The sequence below is a fragment of the Sturnira hondurensis genome, unplaced genomic scaffold (assembly GCF_014824575.4).
Source record: "Sturnira hondurensis isolate 20B ecotype Veracruz unplaced genomic scaffold, ASM1482457v3 Scaffold0024152, whole genome shotgun sequence".
Lineage (NCBI taxonomy): Eukaryota > Metazoa > Chordata > Mammalia > Chiroptera > Phyllostomidae > Sturnira > Sturnira hondurensis.
In genome coordinates, this window is record NW_028096783.1 from 1,146,952 (window position 1) to 1,170,722 (window position 23,771).

The following is a 23,771-nucleotide window of genomic DNA, read 5'->3' on the forward strand; positions in this document are numbered from 1 at the left end:
CGTGCGCACACCTCTGCTCCTGTAGCTGTTGCCACCCGGCCATCGGAGGTGTGCTCATGCGCATGTGCAGTGGGAGAGGGCAACCTGCTTTTCCCTTAATTGACATGGTAGCTACGGCCTCTTTTCAGAATTCGGGCCCACATCATCCTGTAAAATTAAAGAGAACTGCAGATATCCTTTCACAATACTTTATTCTGCCTTTTCTCTATTATTCCTGTTCGATAAACGTTAGTCTACCACCCACATTTGGATATGTACAACGTTTGATTGCCGTTTGACAGGGTAATGGCAGTCCTTTGATACGAGAAATTTTACTTGACAGGAGCGCAAAGCTGTCTATTACAGGGAGTATCTTGTCTCAAATTCTCTTTAAAGTGCCCTCTCACTTAAGAAAAATGAGGCCGGAAAAGCGCTATTAGAATTTAACTGATTTCTTAACCCCTTCTTTAAAGGGAAAAATAAACACCAGGTCTTGGAACCTTGGCGTAGTCTACGGTCCTTGGCCCGCCCCATTCTTTGCGCATGCGGTAGAAGACCCTGCTGATTGGTTAATGTAACGAAGCGGACTGCGCGCGACGATAGGTCCGTGGGAAATTCTGCAAGTCGTGACTGGCCCACAGGAACGACTCAGAGCGCGCGCGGGAGCGAGCTTTGAAAGTTGACCGCAGCGCAGGCGTACGGGTTTCGGGGCGACCATGGTGGCGCTGCCGGACCTTGGTAGCGGCCTGCAGCCCTGGTGCCCGGTGGATCTCAGCCCAGGTGAGGAAAGAGGCCTCGAGCCTCGGGGAGGCAGGGATGGGGTGCTCTGTGCCTGTGCTGCTCTTCAGCCTAGGCCTGGGGTGCGGTGGGGGTGGGGCGTTTGGCTCTCTGCAAAGTCTGGGCCCTCTGGGTCTGCACTCCAGGAGGTTGGCGAGCCGAGAATAGAATAGAGCCTAAAAAGAGTCACGTTAAAGAAGAGTTTATGTTGTTCGATATCTTTTGGCTCTTCTGCAATCTGTTTTCTCGACCTTCCCCTTCTTATTCTGCAAATCTGTACGCTAGGACCACTTTTGAAAACGCAAATGCATCTGTCAGGTCTTTAAACCTTTACTATTTCTCTCTTTATTTACTAAATAAATGACCAAAGCTCTGGCCTGCCATATAAGAGCCTTCACTATTCACTGCAGTCTTTTCCAAGAGAATAATCTTTGGAGTCAGAGATAACTGGTTTTAGACTTGCTAAGCATCCGGCGGCTTAACCTTACTGAGCCTTGGTTTACTTATCTGTCAAATAGGGATATAATATCTACGTCACAGGGGGTTTTGTGAAGATTAATTCGGTACCTGCTACTGCTGAAAAATACTAGTGATAACTCTCACTGTTCACATTTAATCTCTCTGCTGTAACCATTTTGTTCATTCCCAATCAGGTTATATTTTCCCGTTGTGCTTTGTTATGCACTTTTCTGCTTTTCTTTCCCTCCTCAACGTCCACGTTTAGGTCCAAATAAAGAAGAACCATCCTTCCCAGCTCTTCCTCTCCCCTTCTCTCAGTAATATTTTCTATTAGGCTTGCTAGTGTTTTACATCTCCATTACTGTTTTAACACTCATCCGCCGTAAAAATAGTACTAGCTCTTGTTTATTGAATTGATTGATTTCCTGTCACCAGATCTTTTCTTTTCTCGTTGGGACTTTGTAGTTCTCACCCAGAAATGAGATCAGATATACTGATGTGCATTTATTAACATGCATTTAAAATGTGTGCATAAAATAAATGGAAGAATGTGTGAGAGGAAAGATACAAGAACATTTTTAGGAAGATGATTAGTTAGAATAACTAGGAAGGAGAGAGTAAATGAATAATTAACTAAAGCATGCATGTTAAAACAGTCAAGTCCATGGAAAGGTTTCTTTTTTTAAGTATGTTTTATTCGTTATGCTACCTCAGTTTTCCCAATTTCTCCCCCTTTATCCTCCCTCTGCCCTGTACCCCCCAACCCTTCAGCATTCCCCGCCTTAGTTCATGTCCATGGGTTGTACATACAAGTTCTTTGACTTCTCCATTTCCTATACCATTTTTATCTCTCCCCATCTATTTAATGCCTACCAATCATGCTTCTTCTTCCCTGTACCTTTCCCCCCATTCCGCCCTTCCCCCTTCCGCACTGAACTTCCTCTGTGTGATGTCCATTTTCTCTGATTCTGTTCCTGTTCTGGTTGTTTGCTTAGTTTTGTTTTCTTTGTTTTTCCTTTCTTTTAGGTACATTTGTTGATAGTTGTGAATTGGTTGTCATTTTACTGTTCATGGGTTTGATCCTCTTCTTTTTCTTAGATAAGTCCCTTTAACATTTCATATAATAAGGGCTTGGTGATAATGAACTCCTTTAACTTGACCTTATCTGAGAAGCATTTTATCTGCCTTTCCATTCTAAATGAAAGCTTTGCTAGATAGAGCGATCTTGGATGTAGGTCCTGGCCTTTCATGACTTTGAATATTTCTTTCCAGCCCCTTCTTGCCTGCAAGGTTTCTTTTGAGAAATCAGCTGAGAGTCTTATGGGCACTCCTTTGTAGATAACTCCCTCCTTTTGTCTTGCTGCTTTTAAGGTTCTCTCTTTATCTTTAATCTTAGGGTAACTTTATCTTGGGTAACTTAATGACGACGTGCCTTGGTGTGTTCCCTTTTGGGTCCAACTTCTTTGAGACTCTCTGGGCTTCTTGGACTTCCTGGAGGTCTCTTTCCTTTACCAGATTGGGGAAGTTTTCCTTCATTATTTGTTCAAATAAGTTTTCAATTTCTTGCTCTTCTTCTTCTTTTGGCACCCCTACGATTCGAATGTTGGAGTGTTTAAAGTTGTCCCAGAGCTTTCTCAGCCTCTCTTCATTTTTTTGGATTCTTATTTCTTCATTCTGTTCCAGTTGGATGTTTATTTCTTCCTTTTGTTCCAAATTGTTGCTTTGAGTCCTGGTTTCCTTCCCTTCACTGTTGGTTTCCTGAATATTTTGCTTTATTTCATTTTGGGTATCTTTCATTTGTTTTTTCATTTTTTGACCAAGTACAATCAGTTCTATGAGCATTTTGATTACCAGGGCTTTAAATTCTCCATCAGATAGGTTGGCTATCTCCTCATTGTTTAGCTCTCTTTCTGAAGCTTTGCTCTGTTCTTTCATTTGGGCCATATTTTTTTTGTCTCAGTGCCCCTGTTAAGCCTTAGGTATTCACCAGGGCAGGGCAACCCTCTTTGCTGCACTGTGGCTGTGCCAGTTTGGTTGTTCTGGTTGCTTGTTTCTTCAATTCCTTGGTTGTCAGAGCTCCATGCAGTTTGATTTTCTGGCACTTCTGGTTGTTTATTGATTTTAGATTGGTTGTTATCCTCCTTTTGGTTGTGTGAGGAAGTGAAGGGTTTCTGCCTACTCTTCCACCTTGACCAGAATTCCTGTATCTCCATGTCTTCTTCACAGGAGACAGGGCAGTAAGGAGAGGCCGCAAAGCCACCCGTGTAGGTATCAGTGCTCCAGAGAATGTCCTTTGGCTTGCATGTCCCCAAGCAACTATTGCTTTTTAAAACAAAATCTCACACATGCCCCCACCACCACTGTGAAGGTGAAACCATCAAGATGGCAGTGACCTCACCTCTGGAAAGGTTTCTTTTAAGCAGTGCCATCCTGTATCTTATGAATCATAAGACCTACCGTCATTAATTTGAGCTGTTTTTATTAAAATTTCTTGAACTAGAACCTTGACCTCTGGGTTCCTGAAAGGGGCTGGCCTCAGGTCAGCTGTGATTCTGAGCCTCTGCCTTCTTCTCCCTCTCCCAGCCCTCCTACCCCAGCAGTTGCCTACACTTCACAGTTGTGGAGGTGAGGGTAGGTGTGGGGTGCTGTCTAGCTCTAGGCTTTACCCCTGGGATGAAGCGATGTCCTGTCTGTGCTGCCTGGTAAGAATCTCTCTCCTGCAGAGATCCCAGAAGGTGGCGTGAAGGAGCACCTGATTAGCAATGCTGGAAAGGTCCACATGCTTCCACCTCTCCCGAATTTAGGTTTTAGGCTATACCAGCAAAATATTGGGGGAGATATTTGTTAGAAATGTGTGAGAAGGTTTAGAGTTAAGAGAGATTAGATTAGCAAGAATGCTGCATTAATGTTACATTCTCTTAGCATACATTCTTTCCATCAGGGTGTTTTTAAATCCCTGAGTATTTCTCTGAGTGTGGATCTGGCTTGCCTCCTCTGCTTAAAACTTCTTGGGGGAAATTGTATCTTTTATTGACATGCTACATTATTCTCCAAGGGCCCAATAAAGTATTTTATTTGGGCTTATTAACTTTGTTACAAGGTTTTTACAAAGGGACTCCTGGGACAGTCTTTGATTAACTTCTTTCTTTTCCAAATTGAATGTATGGGAAAGGCTGATCATTGAGTGTTTTGAAGTGTCATTCCCCAAAGCTGTTGTACACAAAAAGTGTTTTTCCTCTTTGATATTTTTAGAAGATAACCAACCTAATAACCAGATGTCAGTTGTAATTTAACAAGAACCTTTCTTAACCTTTTCTGCTGTCCTCGAATTATGCCTTACCTGTATTAGATGATTAAATGTGAGTTGTGACTAATAAACTTTTCTCCTCTTGAATGTGCCCAGAGTCTAAAAATTACTGGTTTTTTACTTGCTATGGAGCACATACTGATTTAATTGCATTCCTCCACTAGAATGGGTAGACACGATTTGGGGACTGGACTTCACGGAGACCGCGCCTTTGGATCCCAGCATAGAAGCAGAAATTATAGAGACTGGATTGGATGCATTCACAAAACTCTATGAAAGTCTTTTCCACTTTGCCACTGAAGAACATGGTTCCACAGAGGTAAGGGGGAAAAAAAGGGAAATTCAAGTTAGCCATCTTTAGGTGTTGGAAGTAGAATGTTAAAGTTATTATTATCACCTAAAGCTTAGTCTTTTTAGTGAACAATTCATAAAGAGTATGAGGAGAGTAGCATAAAGAATGTGGATCATTTTTTAGAATATCCTAACTGCTTTCCTCTGGAAGGTTCAAGGTATTAATCTGTCTTTTTTTCCCCAAGTCATGACGTTTTTTAAACAGCAAATTAGAAGAAAAGAATAAAGGCCAAAACGGGAGAAAACCAGATTAAACCAGATATGAAAAGAAGGCCAAGGAAAATGTAATAACAATTTCAGTATGCCTCAACTTTAAGAAAATCTGGTATTGTTCAACTGAAAAGTAATTATTTTAAAGTCAATCGGAATAAAGAGTTTCTTTAAATATTGAGTTCTACCTAGTATGTGTATTAGTATTTAGCTCATTGACTGCTTTTCAAAAAACTGAAGGGCTAGGTACCAGAACAAAAAATATTTAGATATTAACATCTGAAAATTTTAAATTGAAAGAACATTTCAGTTACAAATTTCACATTGCTTTTCAAAAATTCAATCATCTAGTTAAACATCAGTCTTAACGTCAAGCACTACATTAAGTGCCTTAGAAGGTAAACTGATGATCACAGTGCAGACAGAGCCCATCCCTACTCAGGGACCGCCCCAGTGTGGGGAAGTGGGGGACAAAGCACCAGCTCTTACAGCTCCTGCTCCCATTCACTGGCCAGAGCAAGGCCAGAGACCACGCTGGGCTGCAGGAGAGTAGAGCAGCATGGTGCCTCCACTGTCTAGGGGAAGGGCTGGAAGTACTTGGTGAGCCACATTGTGGACACTGCTGTTGAGAGAGGTGGGCTGCCTTTAGGGATGTGGAAGAGGGAGCATGGTGATGCTGGAAAGGTTCCAGGAAGAGCATAGCCAGGGGCGAGCCTTCGCCAGTGGGCAGAGGGATGACTAACAGATATTAGGGTCTGAGGGCATTCCTAGGAAGGGAACAACAGGGACTGTGTGGAGAAGGCTGAGAGAATTGTGAGTAGTGTAACAAATCTGCAAGACAGATCTGCAAGATTAATCTGGGAAGTGCTCCATCAGCTGGGTGTAGGGAGTGAGAGAAAGAAAAACATGGAAGATCACCAAGATTTGAAAGCTATGAGCATGACATTGTCAGCCAGGGTGTGGGGAATAAGGGAGAGAGCAAGGTCAAATGGAAAAAGTATGAGTTCAGTTCTAGGCTTTGAATGTGAGATTCGTTAACAGATCTTTAGGGCAGGGTAATTGGTAGTTGGAAACATGGGTCAGAAGACCGGGAGAGAAGTTAAAATTCAACAAAATAGATGAGAGAGTCCTTTGGCTCAAGATGTTGTTTGAATCACAGAGGTCAGTGAGGGAGAGGAGACGCAGGGCAAAACTAGGAAAGCTGGTTGAAGGAGAACTGAGGAGGAGTAGGCGGAGGTGTGGGGAGTTCTGTCACAGAGGCTAGAAAGTGGCTCGGGTACCAACTCTGCAGAGGTGATGGGCAGGTGGCGTCCTGAGACAAGGCAGTGAGGGCGGAGGTGTTTGGATTTTCATCGGCAACTTCCAGGGTCACAGTGACAGGAGCTGAAGTGCTGTTAGGAATGAGGCTGTTACTGCTATGAAGTGACTTCTTCCACAAGTCCATGGTCAAGGAAGGGAGAGTGCTGCATGGTTCTAAATGGCCCCTCTGCAAAGTGGCAAGTCTAAGCACTGTGCCAAGGCCGAGACATCACCTACTACTTTCCCTGTCCAGAGGAGAAGGAGGTACATGGTCTGACTTCTTGAACTTTTGTGGGCTTCTGTTTTTTAAGGGACTCCAGAGTAAACCATATTTAGCTCCTGCTACATTTGATTTATAGAAATAACCCATTTCTTCTTCATGTGTTTAATAGGAGAAAGCATGGAACAGTGACAAAATTAATAAAATTGTGGTTTATATTCTAAGGTTTACTCCTTTCTCATGTGGGGTACTTCTGAAATCAATTGAGGAAGGGTCCTTTCTTATTCCCATTGCCCACAGAACATTTACATTTGAGTAAATTGATCTGATTTCCTCAGCTAGGAGTGATTGATGAATTCGGGCACCGTAACACATGTGGCGGGTAACATGTCTGAGTAATCTTGGGTGTCTTAGTGCAGTTTTTAGCTATAATAATTTCAGAAATATATGTGCTTCAAACTTACCAGAACTTTCTCTAAGTTTAATCAGTTAAATCTCTCATATACTTTGTCATTTTGAATAGTACATTTTTAATTTTAGTCCCTTTGAAGATGGCAAATGTTCCTAATTAAGAGCCAAGCTGGTCAATTCCCCTCTTTTATAAGGCACTGAGTATTAATACTTACCAAAATCAAATAATAGAAGACTTTGACATTTCTGTAATCACTGGCTTTTGTGATTCCCTCCTCCCCCCAGGTCATTTGGACCTTCTTCACTGAGAACAATATTTCTCACCATGCGCTGGTGGCTTTGTTCTATCACTTTGTTCAAACAGTCCATAAGAAAAACGTCAGTGTGCAACATCGAGAATATGGCCTTCATGCCGCTGGTCTTTATTTCCTGCTCCTAGAAGTACCAGGTATGCAATTTGATGTGATAGAACATATATTTTGTCGTTTAAACTTTTCCTGCATTCTTTTCGAGCTCTTACACTTGTTTCCTGACATAAAACAGAGCAGCAGAGACCCATCTCATAGAGTGCTCTGACTTTAAGTGAGGGTAAATCCATGAGGTACATGTGTAAGTTCTCCAGAAGGGTCCTTTTCCATGTTCCTTTCAATGTGTGTGTCTTTTTAAAATATTGCGCTGCATCGGTAACCCAGTAGAATAATCCAGGGGGGACCAGGCTGGAGGGAGAAAGTTTCCTAGCCACCAGAGCCCCACTCCCACCCGTCCCCACCTGGTACAATGTCCTGGTATTTCCCTCTCTTCCCCTGACTGCCCGTCCAGACTCACAGAACTGCCCTGGGGCACCTTTTGTCATATATCTCCTATGGTGGGGACAACATTTAGACCATTCTAATCAAGAGAGCATGGGAAGCCTAGCTTTAACACTTGATGGCAGGAGGCACGGGAGAGCAACCTGCGAGCACTGTTCACTCCCTGCACTGTCAGAGCTCATAGGCGGCCGTCCTCTGGTGAGCCAGGGATGTGTTGCTTCTCCCTGTGGTCACTCAGGGCAAAGGAGGGCTGAACCTAAAAGGAGGTACAGCTGGAGAACCCAAAGATCACACAGGAAAGAAAATCACAGGATTAGCCAGCTTTGCTGCTGTCGTTCTCACAAATGCACTTGCCACGAATGGTAAGGATTTATTCTCTATGATTTTGGAATCGGTAAAAAGATACATAAAGCTTTGAACATGATTTGTATTGTTATTACTCCCATGACTTTTAAAATCAATTAATTATAATCAATTAATTTAGGTGTAATTAGGATCTCAGAAAACGGACAGTTTGGGGAAAGTCAGCTTTATGACTAGAGGCCATTCCTTCTTTTTTTTTTAACTGTAAGTTATTGATTATGCTATTACAGTTGTCCCATTTTCTTTCCCTTTTACCCCCCTCTGCCCTGCACCCCCCTCCCTCCAGCATTCCTCCCCTTAGTTCATTTTTGTGGGCTATACATATAAGGTCCTCGGCTTCTCCATTTCCTGTACTATTCTTAACCTCCCCTGTCTATTTTATGCCTACTTATTATGCTCCTTATTCCCTGTACCTTTTCCCTCATTCTCCCCCTTCCCACTGATAACCCTCCATGTGATCTCCACTTCTGGTTAAGGTTGAGATTCATGTCAGATCGAAGAGGTGAGGTGGCCGCTACTCACTGCAGGGCCACTTGCAGCTTTCCTGGAAATTATACTTGTCCCAGTTATCTTCGGCTTCTAAATGTCCCTGAATTATGATTGGGATGCCATTGATACTTAATATTTGATCAAAAATATGTTCTTTTTCAAGATTGTTTTGAGTTTTCTGGGTCCCTTGCATTTTCATATGATTTAAGATTTACATATCAATTGCTGGGGGAAAAGTGCTGGGATTTTGACAGGGACTGCATGGAATCTGCACATCAATCTAGGGAGTGACATTTTAGCAACATTAAGTCTTCCAATCCATGAACACAGAATGTCTTTCCATTTATTTAGGTCTTTAATTTGTTTCAATGATATTACACAGTTTTCAGTGTATAACTCTTGCACTTCTTTGGTTAAATTTATTCCTAAGTATTTCATCTTTTCATGATATTATAGATGAAATTTTTTCTTATTTTCATTTTCAGATTGTTTACTTTTAGTGTATAGAAGTACAATTTGATATTTGATTATTGATCTGGTACACTGCAACTTTGCTGAACTCATTTATTTGTTCTACTTGTATTTTCTATATGTAAGATCATGTCATCTATGAACAGGCATAATTTTACTCCATCTTTTCCAACCTGGGTGCCTTTTATTTCTTTTTCTTGCCTTATTGCCCTGGTCAGGATCTCCAGCCCAGTGTTGAGTAGAAGTAGGGAAGTGGCATCTTGTCTTGTCCCCAACCTCAGGAGGAAAGTTTTCAGTCCTTCGTTCTTAGGATGTTCTCTGTGGGTCTTTTGAGGATGGCCTTTCTCAGGTTATTATTTCTAACTGTTGAGTTAGAAACAGTTAGAAAGGGTATTAAATTTTGATTTTTGCTTTTCTGTATCTGTGAGGTGATCATGTGGTTTTGTTCTTTATGCTCATAATATAGTATATTGCATTGATTGGTTTTCATATGTTAAACCAGTTTTGTATAACCTTGGTTACAGTGTGTAATTGTTTTGATGTGTTGCTGAGTTCAGTTTGCTAGTATTGTGTTGAAGATTTTTGCATTTATATTCACAAGGGATATACACGCATGCACACACACACACACACACACATATATTTGAGCTGTCTATCTGGTTTGGGTTTCAGAGCAATGCTATTATCATAGAATGAGTTTGGGGTAATGCTGTTGCCTCTTCAATGTTTTGGAAGTTTGGGAAGAATTGATTATCTCTTAAGTTTTTGGTAGTAAATGGGACCAAAGTTTTGCCACCTTGAAGCTATCTTTTAGGAAAACTCAGGAAAAACCTTTGACCTTTCCTTCTTTCCTGCCCAAGAGATTTTAGGTAGAACCTGCTTTAGGAAGGAAATTTTAGAATGTTCTCCTTAGCCTAATTGGAATTAAGTATGCTAGCTAGGAAGAGCTTCAGGCAGGGGACTGTTGGCTCCATACCACCCGTGTCCCTTGTTTCTGAGTCGCCTGGCAGCGGTCTTCCTGCCCTGTGTGCTCGCCCTTCGTCTGTGTTTGAAGTACCCGTTCTCACTCTCTTCTCCCGTTTTCTCCTTGGTCCAAAATGCCACGTGTGCCCAGTGTTGCCTTTGGAATTTTCGTGCATATGTTGAATTCCCCATGTACAAGCACTAAAACTTTATTCTCTCCTGTTAATTTGACCTTGTTAATTTTTCTCTGTTAATATGATTCTTAGCCCAGCTAGGACTTAGAAGGCGGCAGGAAAAGCATTCATTTTTTTAGCATCCTCCGTAGACCTCACTGGTGGAGCCATCTGGGCTTGGAGTTTCTGTCCGAAGAAGGTTGTGGCATCTGTAGGGCCATGTCTTCTTTCATGTCTGATGTTGGTCATTTCTATTTCGTTTTTTTCTTCATCAGCCTAGGCAGAGGTTTATTAATTTTATTGATCATTTCAAAGAAGCCACTTTTGATATTGATTACGCCCTACTTACCTACTTTTCATGTCATTGATCTTATCTCCATTGCCTTCCATCTTACTTTAGGTTTGATTTGTTCTTATTCTAACATCCTAAGGTGAATGCATAGATCTTTGGTCTCATAATTTTCTTTCATTCTCATATGAGTAATGTTATAAATTTTCCTCTCTGTTCTGCTTTATCTGCTTCCCACAAATTTTGGTGACCTGTTTCATTGTCATTCAGGCGAAAGCAATTTTCTAATCTTATGATTTCTACTTATACCCGAGTTATTTAGTAGTGTGTTTAATTTTGAAATAGTTGAGGGCTGTCTTGAAATCTTATAACAATTGATTTCTGTTGTAATTTTGTTGAGATCATAGCACATACTTTTAAATTCCTGAGTTTTTTTGTTGTTTTTTTAGTGGCTCAGCATAGGGTCTGGCGTGGTAAATCTTTTGTTTGCACTTGAACAGCATGTGTATCCTGCCTTTGGTGGGTCTAGTGTTCTGTAAATGACAGTTATGTTAAATCAGTCACTAGGGTTGTTCATCTTATATCCTTCCTGGTATTCTGTTGATTTGTTCTATCAGTTAGTGAAAGAGAAGTATTGAAATCTCCAAGTATAATTGTCAATTTATCTGGTTTTTTCTATTCTATGAGTTATAACTTAGGTATTTTGGAAGTCTGCAAGATGCAAACTTAAAAAAAAGACTTTATTTATTTAATTTTATAGAGAGGGAAAGGGAGGGAGAAAAAGAAAGAGAAATATCTGTGTGAGAGAGAAATGTCCGTTGGCTGCCTCTTGCACACACCCAAATGGCGGCCGAACCATAATACAGTCATGGGCCGTGACTGAGGTTTGCACCCACATGCTTTCACTTTGTGGGACGACACCAACCCAATGAACCACAGCAGTAAGGGCTGCAAGATACAGACATTTATAATTATATGTCTTCCTGATGAATTGACTTTTTGGGGTTATGTCGTGTCCCTCTTTGCCTAGTTGTATTCCTTGCCCTGAAGTCTACTTTGTCTGATATTACAATACCCATTCTAGTTATCTTATGATTTGTCCTCGGTTGGACATCCTTTGCCATGCTTTTATTCTTAATCCGTTTGTGTGTTTTAGACTGCTTAAGCTGAGTCATGTTTTCCATCCACTGTGATGACCAATCATTCACTGTGCCTTTATGTTAGAAATTTTAGACAGTTCAGATCATCACAGTGAGTGTGACTGTCAATGTGATTGGGATTCTGCCATGTTGCTTTTCCATTTGTGCCATCTTTTCTGTGTTCCATTTTCCCCTCTTTCTGTCTGTTTTTGGATTGAGTCTTTTTTAATATCTTATTATCTCTTCTTTTGGCTTATTAAGTATACTTCTTAACATGTATGTGTGTGTTTTATGTGCTTCCTTTGGGTATAGAATAGTGCTTTTAACAATCTACCTTTTCATAATATTCTACAATTTGTAGATAATGTATGAACCTTTAAAACAGTGTGGCTTTGCCCTGGCTGGTGTGGCTCAGTGGATTGAGCTCGGGCCTGCGAACCACACGATCGCGGTTCGATTCCCAGTCAGGGCACATGCCTAGGTTGCAGGCCAGTTCCCAGCAGGGGACTCATGAGAGGCAACCATACATTGATATTTCTCTCCTTCCCTCCCCTCTCTAAAGATAAATAAATAAAATATTTTAAAATAAAAAAAACAGTGTGGCTTCTTCCTCCTCCTCTTTGTGCTATTCTAGTTATCCAGTATATTCCTACACGTCATAAACCCCACAGTGTGTCGTCCACGATTGTCTTTGAAGTATCTTTTAAAGAATTTGAAATAAAAAGTTTCTTATATTTAACCCTGGCTGGTGTAGCTCAGTGGATTGAGCACAGGTCTGCGAATGAGAGGATTGCGGTTCAATTCCCAGTCAGGGCACATGCCTAGGTTGCAGGCGGGTTCCCTGCAGGCCAACTCCCACCAGGGGACGCACGAAGGGCAACCATACATTGATGTTTCTCTCCCTCACTCCTTCCCCTCTAAAGATAAGTAAATAAATAAAATTTTAAAAAAAGTTTCTTATATTTAAAAGATTTCATCTCGTGTAATTTTTCTTCAGCCTAAAAGACTTTCTTCAACATTCTTATGATACAGTTCTGCTGGCCATTAATTGTCTCGGATTTTGATTCTATGAAAATGTTTTTATTACCCCTTTAAGAATGTTTTTGCTGAATATAGAAGTCGAGGGTTACAGATTTTTTAAAAGGTGTTATTTCTTTGTCTTCTGGTTTATGTCAATTTCTACTGCCAAATCGTTTCTTTGTTTTGTGTCCTTTTATTTAGTCTGGATACTTCAAAGATTCTTTCTATTACTTTGTTTCAGAAATTTGATTAAAGTATGCTTTTGTGTGTGTTTGTGTGTGTGTGTGTGTGTTCATCACGGTTGGGTTTGTTGAGCTTCTAGGTCTGTGGATTTATAGTTTTTAACAAATATGGAAGATTTTCAGTTATTATTTCTTCAGGTAGTCTTCGCTCCTTTTTTCTGGGACTTGAATTTCTCATGTTAGACTGATATTACCCCACAAGTCACTGAGTCTATTAAGTTTTTGGTTTTGCAATTTCTAACCCACCAATAAGCCCATCCAGTGAATTTTCATTTTCAGATCAAGAAATTGCATTTAGTTCTTTTTTAAAAATATTTTATTTATTTTCAGAAAGAGGGGAAGGGAAGGAGAAAGAGTGGGAGAGAAACATCAATGTGTGGTTGCCTCTCATGTGTCCCTTAATGGGGACCTGGCCTGCAACCCAGTCATGTGCTCTGACTGGGAATCGAACTGGCAACCCTTTGCTTCACAGGCCCATGCTCAGTCCACTGAGCCACACCAGCCAAGGCTGCATTTAGTTCTTTTAAAAGAAATTTCATTTCTCTTTTTGTTTGCTACTCTTTTACTTTTAATTCTTGAACTTATTTATAATATTTACCCTAAGGTTCTTGTCTTCCTGTTCTATTATCTCTTTTGTTTCTCAGACTGGTTTTGTTGACTGATTCTTCTTGTAATGGGGCACATTTTCCTTCCTGAGGAAGAAAAAAAGGTAGAGAAACATCAATATGGGGTCGCTTCACACATGCCCCTGCTTGGGAACCCGCTGGCAACCCAGGCATGTGCCCTAATTGGGACTCGAACCAGCGACCCTTTGGTTTGCAGGCTGGCACTCAATATACTGAGCCACACCACCCAGGTCTGCTTTTTAAATTTTTATCTGTTGTTATAGACATATTTCATGACAATTACAGATAACTTGCTTACTCTTTATTCTTTGTGAATAGGCAGTGTCGCCAATCAGATTTTCCACCCAGTGATGTTTGACAAATGTATACAGATTCTAAAGAAGAGCTGGCCTCAGGAATCTAACTTGAGTCGGAAAAGGAAAAAAGAACAGCCTAAGAACTCACAGGCTAATCCAAGAGGGCATAGAAAACGAGGAAAGCCGCCCAGGAAAGAAGATATTGAGGTAAGAAGTAAGAGGAATAATAAAACATATCTGTACCAACACATGATTTTGATTTAAGAATTTATATTAAAATATGGTTTCAGACATAATGATTATAATCATTAGCTCTTCAGCAGGACTGCATTGCCTCTTGGGCTTCATATACAACCAAGAGCACATTTACGTCTCTACCTTGGCAGCTTTCCAACCTCCCCACCATCTCGCCTAGCCTGGTACCCAGGTGTGCTTAGCAATTTGCTAACAGGATTATTTGCTGCATTATCTCATTGCCATTCAAGAGAGCGGTTGAAGTATCCTGAGGACTCAGAATAACGTTAATTCCACATTTTTGTATGGCTGGGTAGGACGGTAGGGGTTCACTGATGGGAGAACTCACTGATACAGAGCAGCAGAACTAGACACCACTGTAGCCGTCATCTAGTCCAGTGGCGCACCATTGTTACCACGGAGACCGGAGCGGTCGAGTGGCCTGGTCACCTCGCAGCTCAGCAACCCCCAGCATCTCACTGGGTCTGAAATGTGTGCGTCGAGAACCACAGGACAGAGTGTCAGGCAGTATTTTACCGTCACCTGTACATTTCTTCACAATCTAGATGGACGAGATTATAGAAGAACAAGAAGACGAAGAGGACATGTGTTTTTCCGCATGGGACCTTTGTCAAATTCGAAAAGCCATCTCTCACCTTTTGAAGAACTTTTTAAGGCTTCTGTCCAAGTTTTCCCTGAAAGAAAAGCCCCAGTGTGTACAGACCTGTATAGAGGTAAGTAAGAATTCCGAGAAGCTTGGGGCAATCTCAAAGGGCACGGACGTGGCTAATCTTTAATGAGTAAGAAAAATCAGGCCTCTTCTTGGTATCTGTTTTCTAGGTCTTGGTGGCATTAACTAACTTTGAGCCAGTGCTTCATGAATTTAACGTTATACAAGCCAGGTGAGCCATCAAACCTTCTAATGCTAAAATATAAATATAGTGAAATGAACTTTGCTTCAGCAGAAGTGTAAATGCCATGTTATCCTCAGTGACACGCAGGCAGAATTTCTTCATTTAAATATGGCTTATAGTGTTAAGGGAATATTCAAAGTAAAATCATGTCCATTAACTAACCTTTGGTCTTTTTTCTTTAGGGACATTAACCAAGCAAAGTACATACCAGAACTGGCCTATCATGGATTGTATTTGCTATGCTCCCCGATTCATGGAGAAGGAGACAAGGTAAAGGGGACAAGAATCTAATTTAGTTACTAGTTAAATTGAAAGCATGCAAATCATATAGTGGAAGCGTTTATTTGCTGTAATGCCGTTTTAATTTACCAGGTTATTTTCATGACCTTATACATCATTTGTATAATAGAAAGTATGACCCTTTGTGTTTGTTGCCTAATCTTCATAACAAAAATTATACCCGAGTTCTTGGTGGCCACAGCAAATTATTATTTGGTTCCATACATAAAATGTGGTTTCAGTGTAAATTAGGAAGAATAAACAGCTACTGAACCGAACATTACTTTGAGAGAAATATTCACCAATTTTTTCTAAAAAGGAGAATAAACAGTTAGAATTTTCTAGTTTCCCTTGGCAGTCCATGCACACTTTAATGCTTTTATTAGCGTTCACATTACCTGAGCGGGTAATTCTGCATAAATATTACCGGGTCTCATCCTGTAATTAGCTTTCCTGCGTGGATTTTGCCCCTGCAGGTTCCTCAACCTGCTGCGCCAGTATCACTGCTCCAAACACTAGAGTGGGGTCAGTCAAGCATTCTGCTGTCACTGACCTAGATGTCGTGAACAAAATGAGACTTTGTAAAAATGGGGTAGACCCTGGTCGTGTGGCTTTGGGTGGCTGTGATACACTTAGTTTCCAGGGGCAGTATAAGTGCCGTGGTGGTTGGAGAGAAGGTTTGGGGCACCTGGGGGAAGGTGCATCTGTGTGCAGATTCTGGTTCCACCCCTTCCTCTCTACGTGTCTGTGCGAGTTACTTACTCAGCCTTGTGAGAGCCTCCCTTCTCTCATCCGGACAGAGAGGAACAAAAGGCTAACCTTCCTCACAGGCTTGTCAGGAAGATTAAACAAAAGGTGGCCTGTCAGATGATGAACACAATGCCTGCTGGTTAAAAACATTCATATTTTATAACTTATTACATTACTATTATTTCTGTGTGCTTGAAATACGATGTGATAGATTTCACAGGATGTTTTTAATTTTTATGCCCTTTTTAACATTGTTAAAAATAGGATGGATGGACAGTGCATTCTTTTAGGTCCACTGTGTCTCTGAAGATGTAGTGCTTTTTAACTATGGACGTGCTGACTTGATGTTAGACAGCTTTAGTTTCAGCCAGGCCTTCAATTATTTGACTTTGGAGAACTCATCTTTGGAGTCTGTTTTATCATGTATAGGCTGCAAATAATAATATTATGTGTAGAATGGAAATGCCTTGCTTCCCTCGTGGAGTAGTGAGGTTCAAGAGGAAATGCAGCAGAGTCTAGCACTGTGTGTGAGCGTGCTGGGTGCAGCACCTGCTGCCTGGCTGGATGAGTGAGTGCATCACCCGAGTAAGTTACATGAGATGATACATTGGAAGGTGCTTCGCGAACTTCAGATAAAATACAAGTGTGAAATATCATTCTTTCCCCCCTTTGCTATAAGGGATTATCATTAGCATTCTGTGCTATCTGTAAGTGACAACTAATACTTTTTTCCTTAATTTCTGGGTTACGGTACAAGAGGGTACGGAGAGAAACTAGATGATATTCCTGTCATTATCTGTAAGCTGTGTTTTCACACTGTTTACTTTGTACACTTATTGATTACCTGATAATTGTCTAAGAAACACACCCCTGGAATTTAGCCCAAAACTGTCAACCTGACTTACCTTTAGACAGCTGGAAACTGTTTACTGTAGTCTTCGAGGATCTTCTGTTATGCCTTCAGTTGAGGGTTTTTTTTCTCCTAGGTTATCGGTTCTGTTTTCCATCAAATGCTAAATGTGATACTGATGTTAGAAGTAGGCGAAGGATCCCACCATGCCCCCCTCACCATCACTTCACCAGTCATCAGCAGCAGGAACCAGGCCGTCCAGTTCATCAGGTGAATCGCACACAGCTTGGGTTTTTACTCTTTGTCAGTTTGCCTAAGTGTTCCAGGCCCTGAACTAACCAGGGTGTCTGACTCCTCTGGAGAGTCACACATTTGTGGTTGGGGGTCAGAATAAAGCACTTTAGAGTCCACCCAGTTCGTGTGGTCTAGGTCAGTGTTGGTAACCTCTGCCCTGGGGTCTTGTGGAAGAGGTGGGAACTGTAGTTCACGGGCCGCACCAGCCTGTGAGGTCCGCCTCTGAGTAGCGCCAGCTCCTCCCCTCTGTTGTAGCGTCACCCGCTTCAGTCCCTGCCGCTCACAGTCCACCTCCTCCTGGTCTTCTGTTTCTCTCTCCAAGGCTCCTTCCTCTGGTTCTTTGCCCCTTCTTCCTTGTTTCTTTTCACTTTTCTATTCCTTTCCTTCTGTAGAAAATACTTCTTTTGCAAAAAGAATTAAGTCAATTTTTACTTCTTTAGCAATAATTGATAGGCTGATTTTTCCCTCAAGAGTCACTTAGCTTCACCTAAGAAGTTTCATGTTTCAGCATTGTTGGGGAAGACGTATTTGCTGTTATTGGCTTCTTTTCCTTCTTTATTGAATATTTGGTGGTGGGAAAATAGTGGTCAGTAAGTCCATGAGAGTGTGTCCATATACAGTATATAATGCAGCTAAAGATTTGAAAATGGAATCCAGGTAGAGACTGTCATTAAATAACCAAAATATTTTAAGTGGACACCCTCACTTTGGTTTTTCCATGAGATTTCATGATGCAGTAGTCTGTTCACACCATGGTGCAAATAAACTTAACACTGAAAATTGGTCAGATCTGGCCATTATAACAATCTCTCCTTGAGTTCAAGTTTGAAGAGGTACTGTTACAAATGCATTGAAGTAAGTTGCATTTCATTGAGTTACCATGAGGTGGTACTATGTCTTAGTCTATTATTTACCCCAAAATGATGTATTTTAGAGTCTTCATATGAAATTTACTAACGTAGGCCAGAGAATCATAGGAGGATTGCACATCTGCTCCGGGCAGGTGTGGTGGTCTGCTTGGCCGCAGCTCTAGAACCTGCATGAGGCGTCGGGAGTGGTTTTCTGCTGTGACACTTAGGTCGTCACTCTGTGTTCGCTGAAACAGTGCTTGCATGTGGGGATGGATCGTGTTTAATATTTAGGGTTTCTAAGACACACGTGTAGTGGGTTTAGAGAAGAGTCAAAGAAACTGACTTGTGATTATAGGTATATGTAAACGGGATGTGTGTGTTTTTTTAATAGTTCACTTGTGGATGAACTAAAGGAAAGTATATTTCCAGTTCTTCGTATCTTACTCCAGCACATCTGTGCCAAGGTACCAGTGGCTTTAATAATAATAACAGTAATAATAACTTAAAAAAATATGTAATATGTGAAGCTACGTGTGTGTGTGCGTTTGTTCTTGGGAATGAGCCTCTGTCCTTACTAAAGGCAGCTTTGTTTAGTACGTGCACTAGATGGTCCCTGCAACAGCGTTCTCTTGGGAGTGAAAAACCTTTCCACGTTGGAAGTTGTCAAATACGTGAAGAAATAAAGAGAGTAGGGTGATGGGCACCCATCTTCAAGAATTTTGTGTCCCTTCTACCCCTAAAAGTGATGCTCCCCCAAAATGTATGCACATTGTGTTTTTTGGAAACCAATTCCATTATATTCTTTCATATGTAAATATGTATATGTGTTTCTAAAGGATAAGAGCTCTTAACAAATCACAGAATACACAGTAATTCTTTAATATCACCAAATATCCACCTAATGTTCAAATTTCTAGGATTATCTCTTAAGTTTTTATAACTGTTCAGATGAATGACTCTTACTTTGAACTCCATGGGTTGTGGGGTTCATGAACTCTCTTCAGTCATGTGTTAAGTTTGTACTGCTGAGAAGAGGACCTAGAGATTTCTTATAGGTTAGTTTTCAGAGGTTGGAAACCTCAAACTTGTCAGTCATTTCCGTAAGCCTTGAAGATCACCGAACTAGTTATAGTTGTACCCCCTGGCTTTCCATGTGTGTTGCAACATGTTCCGGTTGTCCAAGCGAACAGCCTGTCACTGTCTGTCTCAGGTGGTGGATAAATCAGAGTACCGGACCTATGCAGCTCAGGCCCTGGTACAGCTGCTCAGCAAGCTTCCTTGTGGGGAGTATGCCGCGTTCATTGCCTGGCTGTACAGATATTCACGAAGCTCCAAGGTAAGACGTGCATCTGCATAAACTCTTGGTTCCTGGTCCTGCAGCCTTCTCCTGCCAACCAGATCTGAATGCACTGGGGATCCTTTGATTTTCGTTCCTATGTGATGGAGATTCTGATGATTGTTGCCTCACCAGATCCCACACAGGGTCTTCACTCTTGACGTTGCCTTAGCTCTGCTGGAACTTCCAGAAAGAGAGGCAGACGGCACACTCTCCACGGAGCAGCAGAGGCTCCTAAAGCATAAGTTCTTGGTGCAGGACATTATGTTCGACCGTTGTTTGGACAAGGCACCAACTGTCCGCAGCAAGGCATTATCCAGTTTTGCACATTGCCTGGAGCTGTCTGTGAACAGTGCGTCGGAAAGCATCCTGGAATTCCTGATTAACAGTAAGTGTGGTGACTGTCGTGAAATGAAATTGATCTTGTGCTTGTCCGGAAATTAGACTGCAAGGGACTCGTTCTTTGCTGTAGCAGAAATAACCAATATGGTATTGTTGAATAACATTTTAGACAAGCCCGATGCATTTGAAAGGCCTTTTTGAGTACATTGCATGTGCACGTGTTAGAGGCGAGAGTGTGGGCTGTCTGGAGCAGGTGCTCACTGCTGGGTGTTGGCTGTCTGGGGCCTGATACCCATTGCACACACAAACCCAAGGAGACATAGTCGCTGTCCGCAGCATAGACTCTGTCTTCTCTTCTGATCCAATTATTCTCATTTTGATTCCTCTGTATTTATTTAGGACTTGTGATTCTGACTTTTCCCCCTCTTATCTATCTTCTTATTTTTAGGTCCTACAATTTTACAAACAGAGAGCCACCCTGGTACTTTACTGAAAAACTCATCAGGTAATGGGTCAATATATTTTTGAGTATTGAGTAATTGCCTTTTTATTTAAAGGACTAGTTGATAATCTGAGTTTTTTCTATTTCTGTATCTGTTTTAATATGGCACGTTTTTCTTCATCAAAGAAGTTGACATTTATTTTAATAGTGATGTATGTGGTAAATGTTTAAATGCCATGTTTATATTATTAAAAGGTGAAATAAATTTTTACGTTAATGACTGAGGCTGTTTTTTTTAATTTATTATTTTTAAGCTTTTTCCTGTCAGAAGCAAACACTTAACCCTTCTGGAGACTCGGGGATGATCAATACAGAGGCCAGTGATGAAACCATTGGATCTAGAGGTGTGTCATATTTTATCACAGTCAGAGGTGTTATAAGTAGAGTCTAAAAACCGTGGACTTCTTTTTCCAATTAACTCACCCTTAAGAACCAGAACATCTTTTTTTTTTTTCTGAAAAATGGAGTCATTTCTATTTTATGTGTTTAATTGATGTCCTCACACTGTACTGTATATCATTTTTTAGATAAAGAATAAGCTTTATCATTTTACTTACGTACTGAAACCCATTATTTCTGTAACATTTAAGAGAATATTAACAAACATTTTGTTTCATTATTGAAGTTTATTGTTGTGATTTCTTGGGATTATTCAACAAAAAAAGAACTGGCTACCAGGGAAAGTATAGCAGAGGTTAAATTTGTGTTGGGAGAAAGCAGGCCGGGGCAGTGATGCACAATGCTGCAGCCCCACCTCGTTCCTGTTCCCGTCCCTCACTACCTTGTCTTCCCTGTCATTGTGGGTCTGATTCAGCCACCCCAGAGTCCACTTCCAATACCGGGTTGGAAACTGTGAGTCCGGGCTTCCACTGACAAAGACAGTTTAGAATTTAGATTGTGATTTCCCTTCACCAACAGAATGAACCACTTTGTAATGGGTCACATACATTGTATGGAGTGATTATGGGGCCCTCTCTTACATGGACTCCAGCCCAGGGTTCTGAACAGAAGCGCTGCCTGCTCATTTTCACTGGCTTTTTGAATCCGGGACAGTTTAAGTGATTCAGGAGGGAAACAGCAAACCTGCAGTAGGTAGCGGATGGGCCCAGAGCCCACTCGCAGGTTCTGTTTCTGTCTCGCCGTGAGGTTTTGAGCTCCTTTTTCATCTGAGATGTGATGTGTCACAGAATAGTGGAGAAGACACTAAACCACTCGATTAGAAATGAGAAGCAGTCTGAATTCTTGTACAGTTCTGTTCCTAAATACATGATGACCTTAGACGTGAAAATTAACAAAACTCCCTGAATGTCCCACTCTGGTCCTGACGCCTTCCATCTCGTTCGCAGAGGGCTGCTGTCGAAGTCCGTGGAAATACCGTGTAGAGAAGTGGTTCGAAAGATGGATAGATAGATAGATAAGAGAGAGAAAGAAACAGAATACGTGAATGGAGGATCAATTATATAACTAGATTATTAGTTTATTTTATAAACTTTCATATGGTCCCTCCTAATCTGTGGTAGACATTGTAAATACAGACTTTTTTTTGATAAGTTTTTTTGTCTTTTTAAAAAATATATTTTATTGATTATGCTATTACTGTTGTCCCATTTTTTCTCCCCTTTATTCCCCTCCACCCTGTACCCCACCTCCCACCAGCATTCCCACCCCCCCCCTTAGTTTGTGTCCATGGGTTGTACATACAAATTCTTTGGCTTCTCCATTTCCTATACTATTCTTAACCTCCCCCTATCTATTTTGTACCTACCACTTATGCTTCTTATTCCCTGTACCTTTCCCCCCATTCTCTCCAATGAACTCTCCTGTGAGGCTGGAACTCTCCTGTTTCTCCTGATGCATCAAACCCCATAGGTTTTTCCAGTGAGAGAGTTTGAGGCTTTATTTCCCTGCACTAGAACCCTGGGTTGCCTGGTCTGTCTCCCTCCCAGGTTGTTCCTCCCAGTTTTTCTGCTCACAAATGTGGGACTGCCAGCGCCCCTTTGCCCGTCCCCACCCTCCAGCCGTTGCCTTCCCTGGAGTCCATGCTGCCCGTCTCTGCCCCTTCTATCAATTTGGATGAATGTTTCTTTAACTCCTCGGTTGTCAGACTTCCATAGAGTTTGATTTTATGGAAGTTCTGTTTTTTTATTTTGTTTGTTTATTTGTTTTTAATTTGTTGTTGTTTTTCTTTTGGTTGTGTGAGGAGGTACAGTGTATCTACTTATGCCTCCATCTTGGCTGGAGTTGTAGATCCAGACTTTAATAAAATGTAGTTCATTCCTTAAAGAGCAGTGGGAGAGGCAGATATCTGCATATATAAATTGGTGTTAATTTTTGCTTTCACATTTGCTAGATTTCTTTAGTAATGCATGGTCTTTTGTGCAAGTGTGGGAAGTTTTTTGATTAACCCAATATCTTTACTTGATGTAGGTGCATTCAGACTTTCTATTTCTTCTTGAGTCAGTTTCCATAATTTATATGGTTGTAGAAGTTTGTCTATTTCATCTAGGTTACTTAATTTATTAATGTAAAATTGTTATAGTATTCTTTTGCAATTCTTTTTATTTCTGTAATATAAGTCAGTAATAATGTTTCCCTCTTTTCATTCCTGATTTCAGCAGTTGAATCTTCTCTCTTAGTTTTAGTCTGTCTAAAAGTTTGTTAATTTTGTGCGGGCATAGATAACAATGTCATGAATGCTGAGGGGCGGAGGGGTGTGTGAGAGGACTAAATGGTCATGGACAAAATATAATAAAGATTAAATTAAAAAGGAGGAAGTAGATTTTAACTGGAAATAGTAATAACAGAAATTTAAAAAGAACAAAAAATTGTTAATTTTGTTATCTTTTTCAAGATACTTAGTTTTAATTTTATTTATTTTCTCTGTAGTTCATTTTTTTATCTGCTTTCTTAGAGATCTGCAGTTCTCGAGATGTGCTTTGGAATCCTACATCTCCTTCAACACATCTCCTTGGAGCTAATACTATTTTTATAATAATATCAAGACATTAAACAGTGTACCTTCTGCACTCCGATTTTCCCACAAGTATAAACTGAGGTTTTCCAGAGAGCCCATGACATGACAGTGTGACATATGGCAGGCAGAAGGAGAAATGAGAATCCAGCCGTCTTTTATTAAGCCAGACAATAAAGAATTTGCAAAAATATAAAACAATGCCATTTGTTTCACTAATTTTTTTAAAGTACAGTTATTTTTTATTTAAAATATACTCTTTATAGTGGCATGCTTTTTTCAAATGAATTATTGTTTTTATAGTTCTCAGTTTAAATTTCTAATTCAGATTAAAATATGTAGTTCACATTTTGAAAAAGCCCTTAGGGGTCTTCAGTAATTCAGTAATTTTTAATAGTGCAAAAAGGCCTTCAACTTGAAAGTTTTAAAGCTGCTCTTATATATTTATATTATTTTACTTAGTCTTTTAAAACCCTATGGTTGAAATATTTCTACTTGTAATTAAATAAAATAGGAGATCTAAATAATTTATTCAAAATTTTAGACATAGGAGCC

At 40.7% G+C, this 23,771-nt stretch overlaps 1 protein-coding gene across 1 annotated transcript in view; it reads left to right on the forward strand.

Annotated features, from left to right (window-relative positions):
* Window positions 1–695: 695 nt before the first annotated feature.
* Window positions 696–23,771, forward strand: part of NCAPD3 (non-SMC condensin II complex subunit D3) — a 56,993-nt gene continuing 33,917 nt past the window's right edge. The window contains exons 1-13 of the mRNA XM_037038322.1: window positions 696–759; window positions 4,687–4,841; window positions 7,299–7,461; window positions 13,916–14,100; window positions 14,694–14,861; window positions 14,968–15,029; window positions 15,224–15,311; window positions 17,057–17,190; window positions 18,457–18,529; window positions 19,276–19,401; window positions 19,537–19,789; window positions 20,192–20,248; window positions 20,500–20,589. Coding sequence (XP_036894217.1) covers window positions 696–759; window positions 4,687–4,841; window positions 7,299–7,461; window positions 13,916–14,100; window positions 14,694–14,861; window positions 14,968–15,029; window positions 15,224–15,311; window positions 17,057–17,190; window positions 18,457–18,529; window positions 19,276–19,401; window positions 19,537–19,789; window positions 20,192–20,248; window positions 20,500–20,589 — 1,618 coding nt within the window. The remainder of the gene's footprint in view (window positions 760–4,686; window positions 4,842–7,298; window positions 7,462–13,915; window positions 14,101–14,693; window positions 14,862–14,967; window positions 15,030–15,223; window positions 15,312–17,056; window positions 17,191–18,456; window positions 18,530–19,275; window positions 19,402–19,536; window positions 19,790–20,191; window positions 20,249–20,499; window positions 20,590–23,771) is intronic.